The 15,171-nt window shown below is 40.8% G+C and overlaps 1 protein-coding gene across 1 annotated transcript; it reads left to right on the forward strand.

Moving 5' to 3' along the window:
- Positions 1 to 4,683: 4,683 nt before the first annotated feature.
- Positions 4,684 to 12,797, forward strand: CDX4 (caudal type homeobox 4). The gene is made up of 3 exons (XM_054473230.1): positions 4,684 to 5,386; positions 11,143 to 11,288; positions 12,005 to 12,797. Exons 1-3 carry the CDS (start codon positions 4,885 to 4,887, stop codon positions 12,209 to 12,211), a joined length of 855 nt encoding a protein of 284 aa, XP_054329205.1. The 5' UTR covers positions 4,684 to 4,884; the 3' UTR covers positions 12,212 to 12,797.
- Positions 12,798 to 15,171: the final 2,374 nt, after the last annotated feature.

The raw sequence follows: 15,171 nt of genomic DNA on the forward strand, positions 1-15,171 counted from the left end.
CATTAGTCATTGAGCCCTACTTGCCTCCTCATATATACCTCTTTCCCAGAGTTGAGCCATCCTTGGATGCCAAAGAAGCCTGTTTCTTCACTGCTTTGTCCTTTGGTCTTCATCTCAGAGCCCTGGGCCTTTCTTATTCTTTTTACCCTAATCCAGAGCCAGGCAGCTAGATCCGGTGACAGGGTGGGTATAGAGCCCTGGTCCTCCACCACTCCAGTTGGTACTTGCCCTAACTACTCATGTTCCCACAAAAGAATCTTAATTTTTCTCCAAAACATACCTAGGTCCTGCCTCAACTGTGATGCTTTAGGGAAGGCCCAGAGCCTAGTGTTGCTCATTTCCCAGAGTGTCTAGTCCTGGAAGTGCATAAGCCCATCACAGTGATCAGGAAGGTGGATGGCAAGGGCTTGAGGCTTCTCTCCTTCCAGAAACCCAAGCACTGATGTTGCTAAAGTTCCAAAGGGATTGAGGAGGGAGATAGGAGTGAGTGAGTGAATGGGGGCTATGTTCAGAGCCCAGAGTGTAAAGCTTGAATGGAGAGGCAACAAGCAGCATGTTAAATTGCTCTGGGCCTTCACTCCAATTGCTAAGCATTTTCCATGCATGGATGTGGACCAGAAGAGGCATAGTAGGCCCATAACCTGTGAAGTCCCAGCCACTCTCCAGATGACAATAATAATGGCTATTTACTGAGCACACTACTGGTGCACTTAATCCTCCCAACATCCCTATAGAATGGTCTCTATTGTCTGCCCCATTTATTGTGTGTTGGAAACTGAGGCTGAGAGAGGTGGAGTGCCTTGCAGAGGTCTACAGTCAGCCACGCTTGGGTTTAGATAGCAGTTCCACACATCACCTAATAGTGTCTGCCTTGGGTAAGACCCTGCCCTACTCTAAGCTTCAGTTACCATATAAACAAAAAAGAACTTAAACTCTGCATTCCTCATCTCCCTCCCAGTAGTAGGAAGGCCCAATGATTGATGACTGGAGCCAAGTTCCATAGCACAGAGACCCAGATCAGGCCTGAATCTGAGCCAGGGTAGTGGAAAAGGGTTAGGGAGGGGTGTAGTAGGGTGGAGAGTAGCCTTTGGCTACTATCACAGAACTGAGAGGCCAGACCAGGCTTAGAGAATATTTACCAGACACTTGGATTCTCCCAAAGCTTTAAGGCTGCTAAAGAAAAGGTTTATCCAGAGCTCCATAGTTCATCACAGGTGGACCTCATTCTTTACACAATTCACATTCGTTATCTCCCTCAAGCCTTAGAACAAATCTGATCAGTGGGAGTCAGCCCAGAGTCCAACAGATGCCCTGTTTGATACCTGCCTCTCTAAGTCTGAGAAAAACTAAGAGATTACTCCCTAGTGGCAGTAAGATTGCTGCAGAGAAGCCACCTCTCTGGTTGATCTTCAGGTTAAGAAATAAATCAAAAGTTCCATTCAATAAACTAGACTAAACCTCCCTGTCTGTTCCTCCCCATCACCACACAAACAAAAACCAGAGGAAACCTGAAGCCAAGTTCTGTCAAGCACTGGGCAATGTTCTTACTCACTTCTCTTCCAGACATCCCTGGAGCTGGATCAAATAGTGATTTCCAATCTACAGTTCCAAGGTCATTTACTGATTCAGTACACAAATATTTCCCAAGACCCTACCATGTACAAGGGAGCTTTATTCTAATGGGTTCAAACATACTTCCCCATACCCCTTCAAGGTGCTCAAATTTCAGAAGATTCAGATAAGATCTCAAATAACTCTAAGGTAGACAAAAATAGTCTCCATCAGTCCATTGGGAAGGGGAATTGATAATGGGATTCACAGAAGAGGAAGAGGGTTTTCTGAGAGGAGCATCACTACATAGGGCTTTAGCGAGAAGGGCACATTTCAACTGAACCTTGAAGAATAGAGACAGCTGGGTAAGTTGGCAATGTGCCTGTAGTCCCAGCTACTCAGAAGGCTGAGGTGGAAGGATTGCTTCATCCCAGGAGTTCGAGGCTATAGTGAGCTATGATAGTGCCACTGTACTCCAGCCTGGGTGACAAGTGAGACTACATCTCTTAAAGAAAAATCAGGAGATTTTAAACACTTTTTTTTCTTTCCACAATTAGAAGATTGCAGAGAGAAACAGACTAGTCGAAGGAATTGCATATGCAAAGATACTTTTATTTTAGTGGAAAGAGTGCTGACCTGGTAGTCAACGGACCTGGGTTCACTTCCTTAAAGATTACCTTCCTCTCTTAAGCCATCAGTTTCCTAATCTGTTAAATAATAAGATTGGGTTAGTTAACTTCTAAAGATCCTCCATGTGCTTCCACTCTGACATATTTTTTCAAATATCAGATAGTATAGTTTGCTTCAGAATTGAATAGGTGAAAGAATAATGCAAGGTAATTGGATCTATATTGTGAAGACTTGAATGCCAGGCCTGAAAGCCTGAGCAAAGAAAGAAAATAGAAGCTAAGCCCCAGTTCTAAACGCTGATGTTGTGTATTTGGCCTGGTACCAATTGAAGAACACATGCTTTGCAGTCAGGGTGACCCAGAATTTGAACCTAGCTTTACCACACACCAGCCATGTGCATTTAAATAGTCATGCCATGTCTCTGAGCCTCAGTTTCTACATCTCTAAAATGGGAATGACAATAACTCATGGGGCTGTTGTGAAGATAAAAAAATGTGCAAAAAGTGTAAAAAGTGCCAATAGGTATGCTACTTTCCTGCCTCTTAGTCCCTTCTCCCCAGCACCAGACTTTAATTGGTCTTTTCTGATCAATTACTCATTTTCCTTCTTCTCTGAAACAAGTTTCAAAATATATACCGAATCCAACCACTTATCTCCACCCACACTGCCATTCACCTGTATTATTGCAATAGTCTTTTTTTTTTTTAATCTGCCTGATTCTGTCTACTTACAGTCTATTTTTGATCCAATGGCCAGTGAGAGCCATTCAAAATTTAACTCAAATCATGTCACTCCTCTGCTCTAAACCCTACAATGTCTCCCTATCTCAAAGCAAAAACTAGAATTTTTGCAATGGCCTATTTCCCTTCAGCTTTTAGACCTCATCTAGTCTTTAGCTACACTGTCTTCCTTGCACTTTCTCCAACAGAAGATGAACATTCTCTTTTCACTTGTTTCTTTCTTCTGAATTCTCTGTCCTCTTACCTCACTCCATTAACTCTTTCATATTTTGCTTAAATGTCAATTCTCTGTGAAGTCATCCTAGACTATCACATTTAAAATTGCGACATCCACCTCCCAGCATTCCATATATTCTTTCCCTGCTTTTTTTTCTCCATAGAGTAGATTACTGTCTGATATACCATGATATTTAATTACTTATCAGTGTTTCTCCCCACTATGATATATGCTTAATAAAGCCGGAGGCTTTATCTGCTCACCACTGATGTCTCCATACATAGAACAGCACTAAGTACTCAATAAATATTTGTTGAGTGAATACAGTGGTCCCATACTGTGTGCCAAGCACTAAGTTAAGCAGTTTGCTTGCATTATCTGAGGAAATCCTGCTTGTAAGGTGGATACCATTAGGTTCTCTATTTTTAAAAGGGAAAACCCGTGAAACTCAGAGAGGTTAAGTGACTTTCCCAAAGCCATAGAGGGATTAGCTAAATGGGGGTGGGGTTGCCAGGTTATGTTGGATTTTGTGTAGGAGCACATTTCCTGAGTAGGAAGCAGCCTGGAGTAAAGGCTGTGGTAGGTCTTGGGGGCGCTGGGTGGAGAGGAGGAACACAAGAGGTGACCTGGTTTCTTGAGGCAAGATACTGATTTCATTGGCATCTACTAGCAAGTCTATGTCTTTTTCAACAATTGGAGTTTTACAAAGAAAATTTTTAGTTTGCTGCAGCTGCCATGGATTTGAGACTGCAAGAGTTCTGGCCCCTTGAGGCACTGGATTTCGGACGGAAGCCATACCTGGCAGGAGACACCTGAGAGTAGTGGATTGACAGGAAAATAGGAAAGTTTATTATCTGCATGGTTCTCTCTCTCTCTCTCCTACCATTTTTCATAACCTACGTTAGTCATCTTTCTTTAATTTGTTTGTATTTGTAGAATAGTCTATTAATTCAGCCTGCCATCCACTACAGTTTAATCTTAGGAAGGCAGAGCAAGAATTTTTGTCTTTTATTCACTGCTGTATCCCCATGCCTACACAGTACCTGGCACACAGTAGACGCTCAACAGAGAGTTGTGAAATGAATCTTTGCCCTTGGAAACAAAGGCGTCCTCTTGATGGAGCGAGTAAGGAGAGTAAGGGAAAGCTCTTTTCGTTGGCACCCTGGGCCAGTGCCATGCAGTAAACCCCTGAGAGGGAATTTGGGCAGAAGGAGACTGCAGATGCAGGTTGGACACGGGAAGATTGGTGAAAGGGAGGAGGCCGCGGTGTAAGGACTGAATCCTAGAGAGCGGAACTTTGCCCGGTTTCTGCAGGTCTCTATCTGACTTTGAGGGGAGCTGGTCAGAAACCCCTGGAGGAGTTCCTGTCCCCAAAAGCACAATACTCACGCTATGGGGACCAGATGGACAGAATCAAGAAAGATGAGACAGAAAGGCCTGGGAGCTTGGGGAGTGGGTGAACAAGTTCCTGTGAAAGTGAAATGGCCCTTCATTTGAATGCAAATGCTATGTAAAAGCCTGAAGCCCCTTGACGTCAGCCCAGCCATTGGTGGCCTATCTATACAGGGCTGCCAGTCACCTGGATACCCTCGTAGGAAACGTGGGATGGAGTAGTCTGAAGGGTGCAAAAGAGCTTGCGGCACAACTACGTACTGATAAGTTTATTCTCTGCTGCTTCTCAAAGTCGAGTTGCGGCCTTACAGGGACCTCAAGATGGCTTAGGGAGCGCCTTCTACCCAAGACACGATGTACGGAAGCTGCCTTTTGGAGAAAGAAGCAGGCATGTACCCGGGCACTCTCAGGAGCCCTGGGGGCGACGGCACAGCTGGAACAGGCGGCACAGGGGGCGGTGGAAGTCCGATGCCAGCCTCCAATTTCGCTGCGGCACCGGCTTTCTCGCACTATATGGGGTATCCTCATATGCCCAGCGTGGATCCTCACTGGCCGTCTCTGGGAGTCTGGGGCTCACCCTACAGTCCCCCGCGAGAAGACTGGAGCGTGTATCCTGGGCCGTCTAGTATAATGGGCACAGTGCCGGTGAACGACATGACCTCTAGCCCCGCCGCTTTCTGCTCGATCGACTACAGCAACTTGGGCCCTGCGGGCGGTGGAACTAGCAGCAGCAGCCTACCAGGCCCGGCTGGCGGGTCGCTTGTCCCGACGGACGCAGGCGCCGCCAACGCCAGTTCCCCCAGCAGGAGCCGCCACAGCCCCTATGCATGGATGCGCAAGACCGTGCAGGTGACGGGTGAGTAATCAATTCCAATGCCCACACACTTTTCCTTCCTTCGCTTCTCCGCTACTTCTCTTGGTCGGCCTGCCCTCGTACTTCTCAGGCCTCTCCCAAGAGGGCTTAGCTGAGGAGACCCCTGTATGGCTGGCTGGCCTATTAGGCATCTCCCTCGCGTTCGCCTGGGCTCAAAACTCACTCACTGAGTGCAGCGATTGGGACTAAACGGCTCCATGGAGCACTCACTGCTCCATGAAGAAAGCGAGTGAGTGGACAATGGGTATGTTGAGCCGCAAGGATCAGGATGCAACCCTGTAGTTGCCCACATGGGAAAAGAGATGCATGAGAAAGCTCAACGGGTGAATGAAGCCAGAGGGCAGCTGTGGTGTCCCGTTGTTCAGGCACTGCTGCTTGACTGTTCCATTTCCAAACCCTTACCCATCTGAGCGGGCTGTCTCCCCCCTCCCCGCCCCCAAAGCTGGTGATGCTCAATTTAGGTTCACAGTGCTTGGCTGGCAACGGACCCTCCAGTTTAGCCACGAAGTCCCCGACGGCAAAGCAACCTCTTCACCCTGGCCTCTCAGAGAAGCTCCAGCTTCCTTCCTACAAGTTGGCAGAGGCAAATTGGCCTAAAATCCATTGCCGTCTTACAACGTCCTTTCTTCTAACCGAAGTGTTGAGGCAGGCGAGAAGGCTACAGCACTGACCTGGCACATAATACGGTACCTAACCCTCACACACGCCTGGCACGCAAACGAAATCAGCTCCAGCACTAATAAATGGCTAAAGCCCTCATAACTGTCAACGCAGGCGTCTCTCAGGAGTAGGGGCTGAATGAATGTAGGTCTGCGGCAGCGCGAGAGAAGTCAAAGCGATCCCGATCACAGCCTAACCAGCAAGTCAGTGGTCGACTGCTGGGAGCCAGGGCGAGGGAAGTGGCCGTTCCACTTTAATTTTAGACCGGGGCGGGGGGAGGAATGTTTGTTTTCAACTGTTGTTCTTTTATTACATTCTTATTATTCCAACCCTCGCTCGCTGTCATTAGAGAAAATTAGTAAAAATCGACACTGAGTATTTTCATCCCTCTGGGGAGGAAATGGCATTTCAATAGCATTTGTCCGCAATGATTATGCTGCTGTTCTCAGTTCTGCACTTTGTCTTTCCTCCCAAAAGCAAAGACAGGAGGGTGGGAAGTGACCCATTTTTACCATTAGGAGAACTTTTAGCCAGGAAAAGGAAGTTCTGTGTATTAGAACCTCACTAGAGTAGCGATCCCAAGGTAAAAGTAGAGTTGGAATACTTGGCTTTAAAGCGTTTGCAAGTAAATCTGCATTTTAAAAAAATATGAGTGAGTCTGTCGACTAAGTAGAATAGAAAAAGAGGTTAGGGTGAGGCACTCCCAGAGTTTTTATTACATCTAATCTCGGGATTGTAATTAACATCCACTCACTAAACCCTAACAATCGGCAAAAGACACAAAAGCTAGAAAAGTAGTTGCTCGCAGTCTAGGATTATGTTTTGAAACACATTAAGAGGAAAGTCACTGGGGTGCTGTTTGCAATAGAGAACAAGAGAGGAAATGGATGAGATAAAAGAAATTATCTCCAGCCTTGAATTTTCTATTTATGAGGAAAAATATGAAAGTTTTATCTGCTTAAAGGTCTTCCATTTACATTTGCTTTTATTAGCCTAAGTCTCTCTCTTGGGCAATTCTAATGCCAGGAAACGTTTCGAAACGGGCTCTTTAGTCTCTTGCATCTTCATTATTAGCTAAACCCTCAAACCTGACTTTACAATGGCACCTTCACAAGATTTTCTATCCAATTTCTATGAGAAGTTTAAAATTGAACGATATTGGAACCATTTCGATTATTGGCAGCCTATTCTATAGATGAGGCTTCATTAAATTAAAACTTTGTTTCATTTTAATGTCTTATAAATGAAAATAACCCCTTTGGTGTATTCTTATAGTCTAAGGTGCATATTTAGCAGCAATTTGATGAATAGCAGCAATATGATGAAAAACTTTGGTTATCTCCCTAGAAAAATGCACAAAGGCACAGCAGCACACACACAAACACAAGTAATTTGTTACATAATTTTAGGAGATATATGGATCCACTGAAACCCTTTCAAGGGACATCAGGTTATAAACCCCATGGAAAAAATTAAGCTGATCACCTCACTAGGCCACCCACTCAGGACCAAAATGCACCCATTTATATGCTTAGTGCATAGTGGGTCTTAAATATTTGTTTAATGAATGAATGAGTCAGATCCTCCTAAATTTTCCACTTCACTCTGTAGTACTGTGGGACAACGTATGGTTTATGACTGAGAGGAAAAGATGAACTTCAATATGGAAGTAACCCTTGATTAAGGTAGTCAAATGAAAGTTCTCTCCGTTACTGAAAAATGTCTTAAATAAATGTAAAAAAAGAAAAAACGCATGTATTAGTGGACAATCAGAAAACATTTCATAGCGACCATTATAGCATGTTATTTTCTAATGAGAGCAAGGAGACTGACGCATAGAGTAAATGACTGTTCCCTAAGTGATCTGATTTAAAAAGAAGACATGTTTATTTCTACTTAGTTCTCTAAGTGGTCTATTTCTATACATATCTAACCTTAAATATTATGCAAAAGGGAATATGACAGAAAAGTTTCTACGGAAAGTTTAATATTTTCATGCACCTTCACATTTTAAACATTGGCAAGGTGATAACCTAAGCAGGCTGGAGAGAGGCTTTTCTGTTAGAAGTGGAAAAGAGGGGGAGAGAAGGAAGTAATTGTGATTGATTCTGATTCTGATTGATTGTTTTAAGCCACTGGACAACATGAAGGAATTTATGCTTAAAAGGCATTATTCAATAAGGACACTTCGTAAAATTAGTTGCTTAATAATTCTTGAGAGTTATCATTGTCTTCCTTGCTTTTGCTCATTTCACGGGACAACTTTTTAAAAATGAATTTGGAAGCAATTTTTAGCTAAAAACAGTGAAATATTACCATAAGATGAAAAGTCCTCACAGTGGAGTCCATTAGACAGTACTCCCTACAGAAAAATATTCATTTTCATAATCTTTACATTCACTCCCATCATCATCACCTCTATGTTTGGAGAGGGACTTTCTGCCTAGCAGCACTTTTGCAGCCAGTCTTTCAAATGAACACCATTTTAATTTTATTTAGGCTGGTAAGTTATTATATATTGTGACATTTGCTTGTGAATTCTGAGGAGATAATGTGGTTGGGAGGATGGGAAGGACTCCATCCATCTTTACAGAATTTTTTCTGACTCTTTGAGGAGAAGGCAAATACATCTTAGATAGTATTAATTTCCTAAATAAACTCAATAACGGCTGAAAATGGAGCCCATCACCCTCAGAAATGTCATAGTCTCTGGAAGAAGAGAACAGCTTGAACAATAAAAGTTAGTTCTGTTAGTGCTATTTTTTTGGTGCTTGGGTATGGGAATATGGACATATGCTTTACCAGAAAATGTCCAAATCCCCTTCATCATCTATTCTGGTTTCATCATTTTATCTGGTTTCATCATTTAAGAAGAAGAGGCAATGGGATTGGGAGAGACAATTTGAGGAGCAGGACACAAAAGGAGCACCAGGAAATTCAAATTTATTTCTGTTTGTAAACTGTGCAGTCAGTTTTTTCCCCTGAGCTACATCTTCTTGGAGTTTTAGGTCTTATCTGTCAGATTTTGGCAACAGACTCCTTTTAACACTTCACATGGCTTTGATATGCAGCCAGGCTCTTCCTTATCCCTCCTTTCTTCAGGAGTTATATTGCCGGAAAGGGTAGGATTTTTATGGCAAATAAAGGGGCCTGGTCTTGACTTTATTGTCCTCAGAAGAAACTGCAAGAGGAGAATTTATGACCAATGGGGGTGGGGAAGGACTACAACCTTTCCAGAGTTATTGATGTCTGGCTATGTTTATTGATTATCAAAGAGCATAAAACAGGGATAAAGACAAGTCGAATTTTTAACCAGTCTGCCTCAAGTTCTAATTTAAACACTCAGCAACTGTAAGATTAAGAAGGGTTTTAGAAAACATGATTTCAAAGATACATTTCGATCTCAAGATTCGATGTTCTAGAAATAAATTAAATCTCCAAGTTTTCATTTTTTTCTCTAAATATGCATTCTGTCTTTGCAACATGCCAAAAGGTAGACTTACGGTTTCCAGGTTTTTGCTTAGATTCAGAAAACCAGCTCAAAATTTAGGAGTTTAAGGTAGGTTAACCAACTGGACCACATAGTTTTCCTTTTCTAAGAGTGGGGAAAGGAGATTTTGTTCAGTTCATTTTTTAGCCATTTAGGTTAATCTTAAAATATATAACTTATCTATAATTTATTTCTTCACTGGTGTCCTTTTTTTTTTTCTTTTTCTGGAGATGAAAGGGTGTCTGACGTTTGTTTAGGGCTTGTAAATTCTGAACCAATTGGCTGGTGTTCCTGAATGTAAAGAGGGTTCAGAATGGGATCTGATGCTATGTAACTCTTTTGTTAGGCCTGTGCTGTATCTTAACACCTCAGTGGAGTTTAGGGAACCACTTTAAAGGCATCTTTGTCCTACAGATCGCCCCCAAAAAAATCACATAAAAAACAACCAGGGAAGATCAGAAGGAGTATTTAAAAGCCGTAGAGAAAAGGAGGAAGATCCTGGAGGAGGGTAGAGAAATTAAAAAGAAAAGGGAACTTCCTAACTATCTTTGGAAAATTTGAAAGGAGGAATAAAGCTCTATTCGAAGGAGGGCATGGGGAATTAGTTAAATGTTGTAACACAAAGCAAATGTTTGTATATCCTTTCAAAGGGCATGGAATACTCACTTTATTCTGCTTAAGTCAACACCTCCTCCTTCCCCCATTCACTATCCACTTGGTAATAAAAATTAAGACTCCCACATAAAAACTTTTTTTTTCTAATACATAATGGGGTTTTCTGAAACATAATCTGCTAAATGGCAATTAATGTTTTCTTTTTAAATTACTATTCAAACCAAACTCTAGGAAATTATGTAACTATAGTGTCAGGATCCCACAAGTGTTTTCCACTCTTGGGCCATTATTATGCGTCCCAGCATATTTGAACTTGGAATAACATTTAGTTAGCATACTTAAATAAGAGTCAAAGATACGTGTTTGGGTCCCCACTCCTCAATTCTCTAACACAAAGTCATTTACCTTAACTGAGCTTCATGTTTCTTATCTGTAAAATGGAGATAAGACATGTTCTGCATAATTCAAGAAGGTAGGTAAGAGGTTTAATAGGAACAGTATGAAAAGACTGCATAAAATGTAATGGGAAGTGCCTGTATAGTGGACAGTTGCTATTACTGCCAATGCTAATCACATATGTAAGTGGGAAGGTAATAAACACCATGGGTTAAAGTGTTTAAGCATTTTCAACGCTCTGCTATAAAAATAGGTCAAGATGGGATGATTGTGATTTGACCAATCATTTTAGGAGAAACATGAATTAAAGAGATGTTGGTTTATATATAAAGAGAGATATAGATATATAGATATATGTCTATGTCTATAGATGGTAGACAGAGATATTGCTATCATAGCCACAGATGAGAATGTATTTAATGGAGAAATTGACTTTTATGAATATGTGATTCAAAAATATACTTATTTTATATTTTAAAGCAAAGATGAGGGTGGGAAGAGTGTCTATGATTTCTTTAACTAAAACAATCTCCAAGAAGCAGAAAAAGATTAAATGCAATGCTTTCTCTCCTAACAGGGAAAACCAGGACAAAAGAAAAGTATCGTGTAGTTTACACTGATCATCAAAGATTGGAGCTGGAAAAGGAATTCCATTGCAATCGATATATCACCATCCAGAGAAAATCAGAGCTGGCAGTTAACCTGGGCCTTTCTGAGAGACAGGTACACCAGAAGTATATCCAACATGTCCCATATAGTCCATTTCAATAGAATCAGAATTCTAGAATTGTAAAGTCCCTTAATGCACTGCCTTATCCCAAGTAGCTTGCATTTCAACCACCTGTGAAGGCACATTGATATCGCTCTCTTCTATCTCCAGCAAGAGATATAAAATATTTCATCACCCTTGTTCTCTCATTTATGTTTCATTAATATTTTACTAATAGGAAGACAAACTTCCTATTAGTAATAGTATACTTTACTAATAGGAAGATAAATTTTCTATTTTATTTTATTAATATTATACTAATAGGACATTTATCTTTAGTGAAATATTAATAAAACATAGAAATGGTTGATTATAATTACCTTTGCTATTTAAATCTTTCTCTCTTAGCACACCTCACCTTCTGTCATTCCAGCATTATTTATTTCTACCTGTGCAATAGAGGAGGTGGGTAAGGTATAATATTAAGATTATTGCATTCAGAGTTAGTAGCCCTTGACTTGGATCTCAGTTTCGTTTCATGCAAGGTACTTGCCCTCTCTAAGTCTCAAGATTTTTTTCTAACCTGTTAAGTGGGCATACTTCACAAGGTCATTGTGAGGCTCAAATGAAGTGACGCATATGAAAGGGCATTGTAAATGCTAAAGTCTCTGTACAATATCAGAAATCACTAAGTTAACTGCATTCAGTATGTTGCCCCATTGTGTTTCAGGTGAAAATCTGGTTTCAGAATCGCAGAGCCAAGGAGAGAAAGATGATCAAAAAGAAAATCTCCCAGTTTGAGAATAGTGGAGGCTCGGTGCAAAGTGACTCTGGCTCCATCAGCCCTGGGGAACTACCTAACACTTTTTTCACCACACCATCTGCTGTTCGTGGATTTCAACCTATTGAGATACAGCAGGTTATAGTCTCCGAATGAAAGAAAGCAAAGAGAAATTTAAAGTGCCCTTTTTTTAGTGGTGCCTTTTGGGTCTCTAAGCTATCTGCAGGGTAGTTGGAGCAGTGTGTAATTCCCTGTAAGGCAGCATTTGGAACAGATGGATGCACAATGGGTTGAAGATAATTTAGGGGACTCTTACTTTTAGAAACTATCCCCAGAAAACTCCTGTCATGGGCTGTGCTATATGTCAGTCACTCAGGAAGCTTAGTGGTAAGGTATATAATTAAAAGCTAGAATCACAGGCCCTTCCAACTCTGTTCACAATTTCAGAAATTTGCTTATGAATAGACTGTAAAATACAATTTTGCCAGAAAGCACATTTGTGTATGTGTACTCCTGTTTGTTATTTGATGCTAGGTGTTTTCTTTTATGCTATCTTTAAGGAGTGAGAAGAAGATAAACCGAAGTTTATCCATCTTTAGCTACCTTTCCAAGTGTTTAATTCAAAAGCTATCAGAATTTTTATAACAAGATAAATGTTTTAAAAATCATCAGAAGGTGATTCTGATTCCATTGTCACTGCTTAATAAGAATAACCAATAAAAAAGACAATTTTGGCCCTCAATCATACTTGTCTGGCATCAATTATCTCAGAACTTTCAACCTGCAGTGTCATTTTAAAATCTTGTCAAAACAATGAAATCAGACTAAAACAAAATAGGCCAGCTTGGTTGAGTAAGGCACATCTCCAACTCATAGAGTAAACTCCACCCCCTCTTCTGTCTCTCCATTCCCATTCCAGTCAGACTTGCGTAAGCACAAGACAGTGAACTGGTATGTAACCCGTACCTGCCATCACCTTTCAACCTGTTCAATTTTACCCACATTATGTCATGTCAATGCAGTTTATTGGTTTATAATCAAAGGAGCTGCAGTTTACAGGTTAAAAACACACAGCTTGACTAAGAAAAGGGGTTGCAGTGATCCAGGTTGCCTAGAGCTTTTAGTGTGAGTCCAGCATACTGTTTGCCTATTGTAGTGGCCAAAGACTAGGCTGTGAGTTCTTTTGAATTGAGATGGTTTAAAGGAAAGCTTGATTAAAGCATAAAAGCCATCAGGGTTCAACTTTTCTTTTCAAGATGTACTTTCATTGTTCTAAAGAAAATTAGAATTTTGAGCACAACTATCTGTCTTTGAGTTGGGAGTAAGAAATGTATCCTCCCTTTCCTTATGAAAATCTCAGAAAGAGGTTTTACTTCCCCTGGCTGCTCCTGAAGTCACGTCATTTAGTTCTGAAAAGATTTAAGGGAAAAAAAACCTTTCCATTTTTGATCCAACCTCTTGGAATTATATTCTTCACAACACATTTATAAGGAGGGTATCAATTGCCCTATTTTACTGATAGGGAAACTGAGATGTGAGCAATCAAGTCACTTTCCAAAGATACATAGCAAGGATATTGTGGATGCTGATGTGAACCCCTAGCTATTTAGGATGATCTTCCTTGGTCTCTAGTGATAGGTCCAAACTCAAAGCATCCCTTTCTTTGCATTTTGTATCTGATTATGCTACTGAAGGTGCATACAGCTCCCTAAACACCAATCAATGGGTAATGACCACCTAGGAATGCAGCCTAATTTTTCTTGTTTTCCAGCTCCCTTACCCTTCTGGTTAGTGAGTTTGAAGCTTCTACTGATAATCTTAATAATGCCTTATATATGTGTAATATTTTTATATATTTCAATGCAATTTTACACCTATTATATTATTAGATCCAATATCCTGACAAGATATGAAAGAATTGCTACCCCTATTTTGTAGTTTGAGAAGGTAGAGACCAGAAACACTTATGAATCTTTGATAAACTAATTCACTTCTCTTAGCCCACGTCTACATATTGGTGGATGGTGATAAGGATAGATCAATTTAAATTCTTTCCTCTTCAAAAAGTTACTGACTTTTTTCGGTAAGTTGTTGGCAAAATCTAAAACTAGATCTCAGGTCTGCTGATTCAGTGAATATTTATTGAGTGCCTACTCTACCAGGCACTATTCTAGGGTTTCTTGACTCCCAGAAAAACACATATTCTACTCCACTCACCGCCTCCAATAAATTTGAGGTGAACTACACAGCATGCTAATTGATTGGCAGGCCATCTGTAGTGCAGAACATAGAAAATCAGCTTTGAAATGGGTCCTTCCAATCTAGTGGAGAGATGAGAAGTGTTACTTGTCTATGTACACTCAGAACTTAATTTTGTCATCCTAGTGTCCACTCCACAAAAGGTATAACTTTGGCTATAGCAGTTGGATTTTCTCAGGAGTTTCTCTTTCCTGCTGCAAACGATTTTTCTCCCAAAGAAAAAAACATTTTCCTATTTGTATAGATTCTGATTCTTTAGAATCTGCAAACAGAACCAAAATGGAGCTTTTATTTTGACTAGCATATTGCGGCCACTTCCTCTAAGAATACATGTTAATTCATTCTCTGAGACCTAAGAAAAGTATACGATCACAAGCTTTTATTTCTAGCTTATGGTGGTTTATGCTGGAGGTATGTAGAGAAAAGAAATATAAACACTGAAGCTCTAAAGTTGCATTCAAAGTAGATTTTAATAAAGGCTTTTTTCTTTTTTACGGGGAAAGTGGCAAGAATGAAAATATAGCAAATGACTGACAGTGTTCACTTAGGGTAGTGGGATTATGAGGGATTTTCTTCTTTTATTATTACTAAAATTTATTCTGTTTTATAATAGGGAAACAATGTTTCCTTCCCAAATATTTCTTCAGTTCATCCTCAAGTAATTTGCAGACTTTAGAATCCTCTTTGCAACTTATTCAAGTATTCCAATTTCCCAGTAACTTTCTTAAGGCCCTTGATCTTATCTTGGTGTTGTTTGTGTGGAGCTGCAAAGAAAGGTCTTTGGGAGGATCTGGCTTCTTTTCAAAGAAGGAAGGAAGCAAGGCCCAAGGAAAGTTTTCCACTCTTGGCTCAGATCC

The sequence above is a fragment of the Pongo pygmaeus genome, chromosome X (assembly GCF_028885625.2).
Source record: "Pongo pygmaeus isolate AG05252 chromosome X, NHGRI_mPonPyg2-v2.0_pri, whole genome shotgun sequence".
Classification (NCBI taxonomy): Eukaryota; Metazoa; Chordata; class Mammalia; order Primates; family Hominidae; genus Pongo; species Pongo pygmaeus.

Bases quoted from the DNA above. Each gene is read 5' to 3' on its own strand.
- CDX4 (XM_054473230.1), top strand. From the start codon at position 4,885: ATGTACGGAAGCTGCCTTTTGGAGAAAGAAGCAGGCATGTACCCGGGC. The intron at 5,387-11,142 runs GTGAGTAATCAA...CTCTCCTAACAG, and splicing joins CAAGACCGTGCAGGTGACGG to GGAAAACCAGGACAAAAGAA. The intron at 11,289-12,004 runs GTACACCAGAAG...ATTGTGTTTCAG, and splicing joins TGGGCCTTTCTGAGAGACAG to GTGAAAATCTGGTTTCAGAA.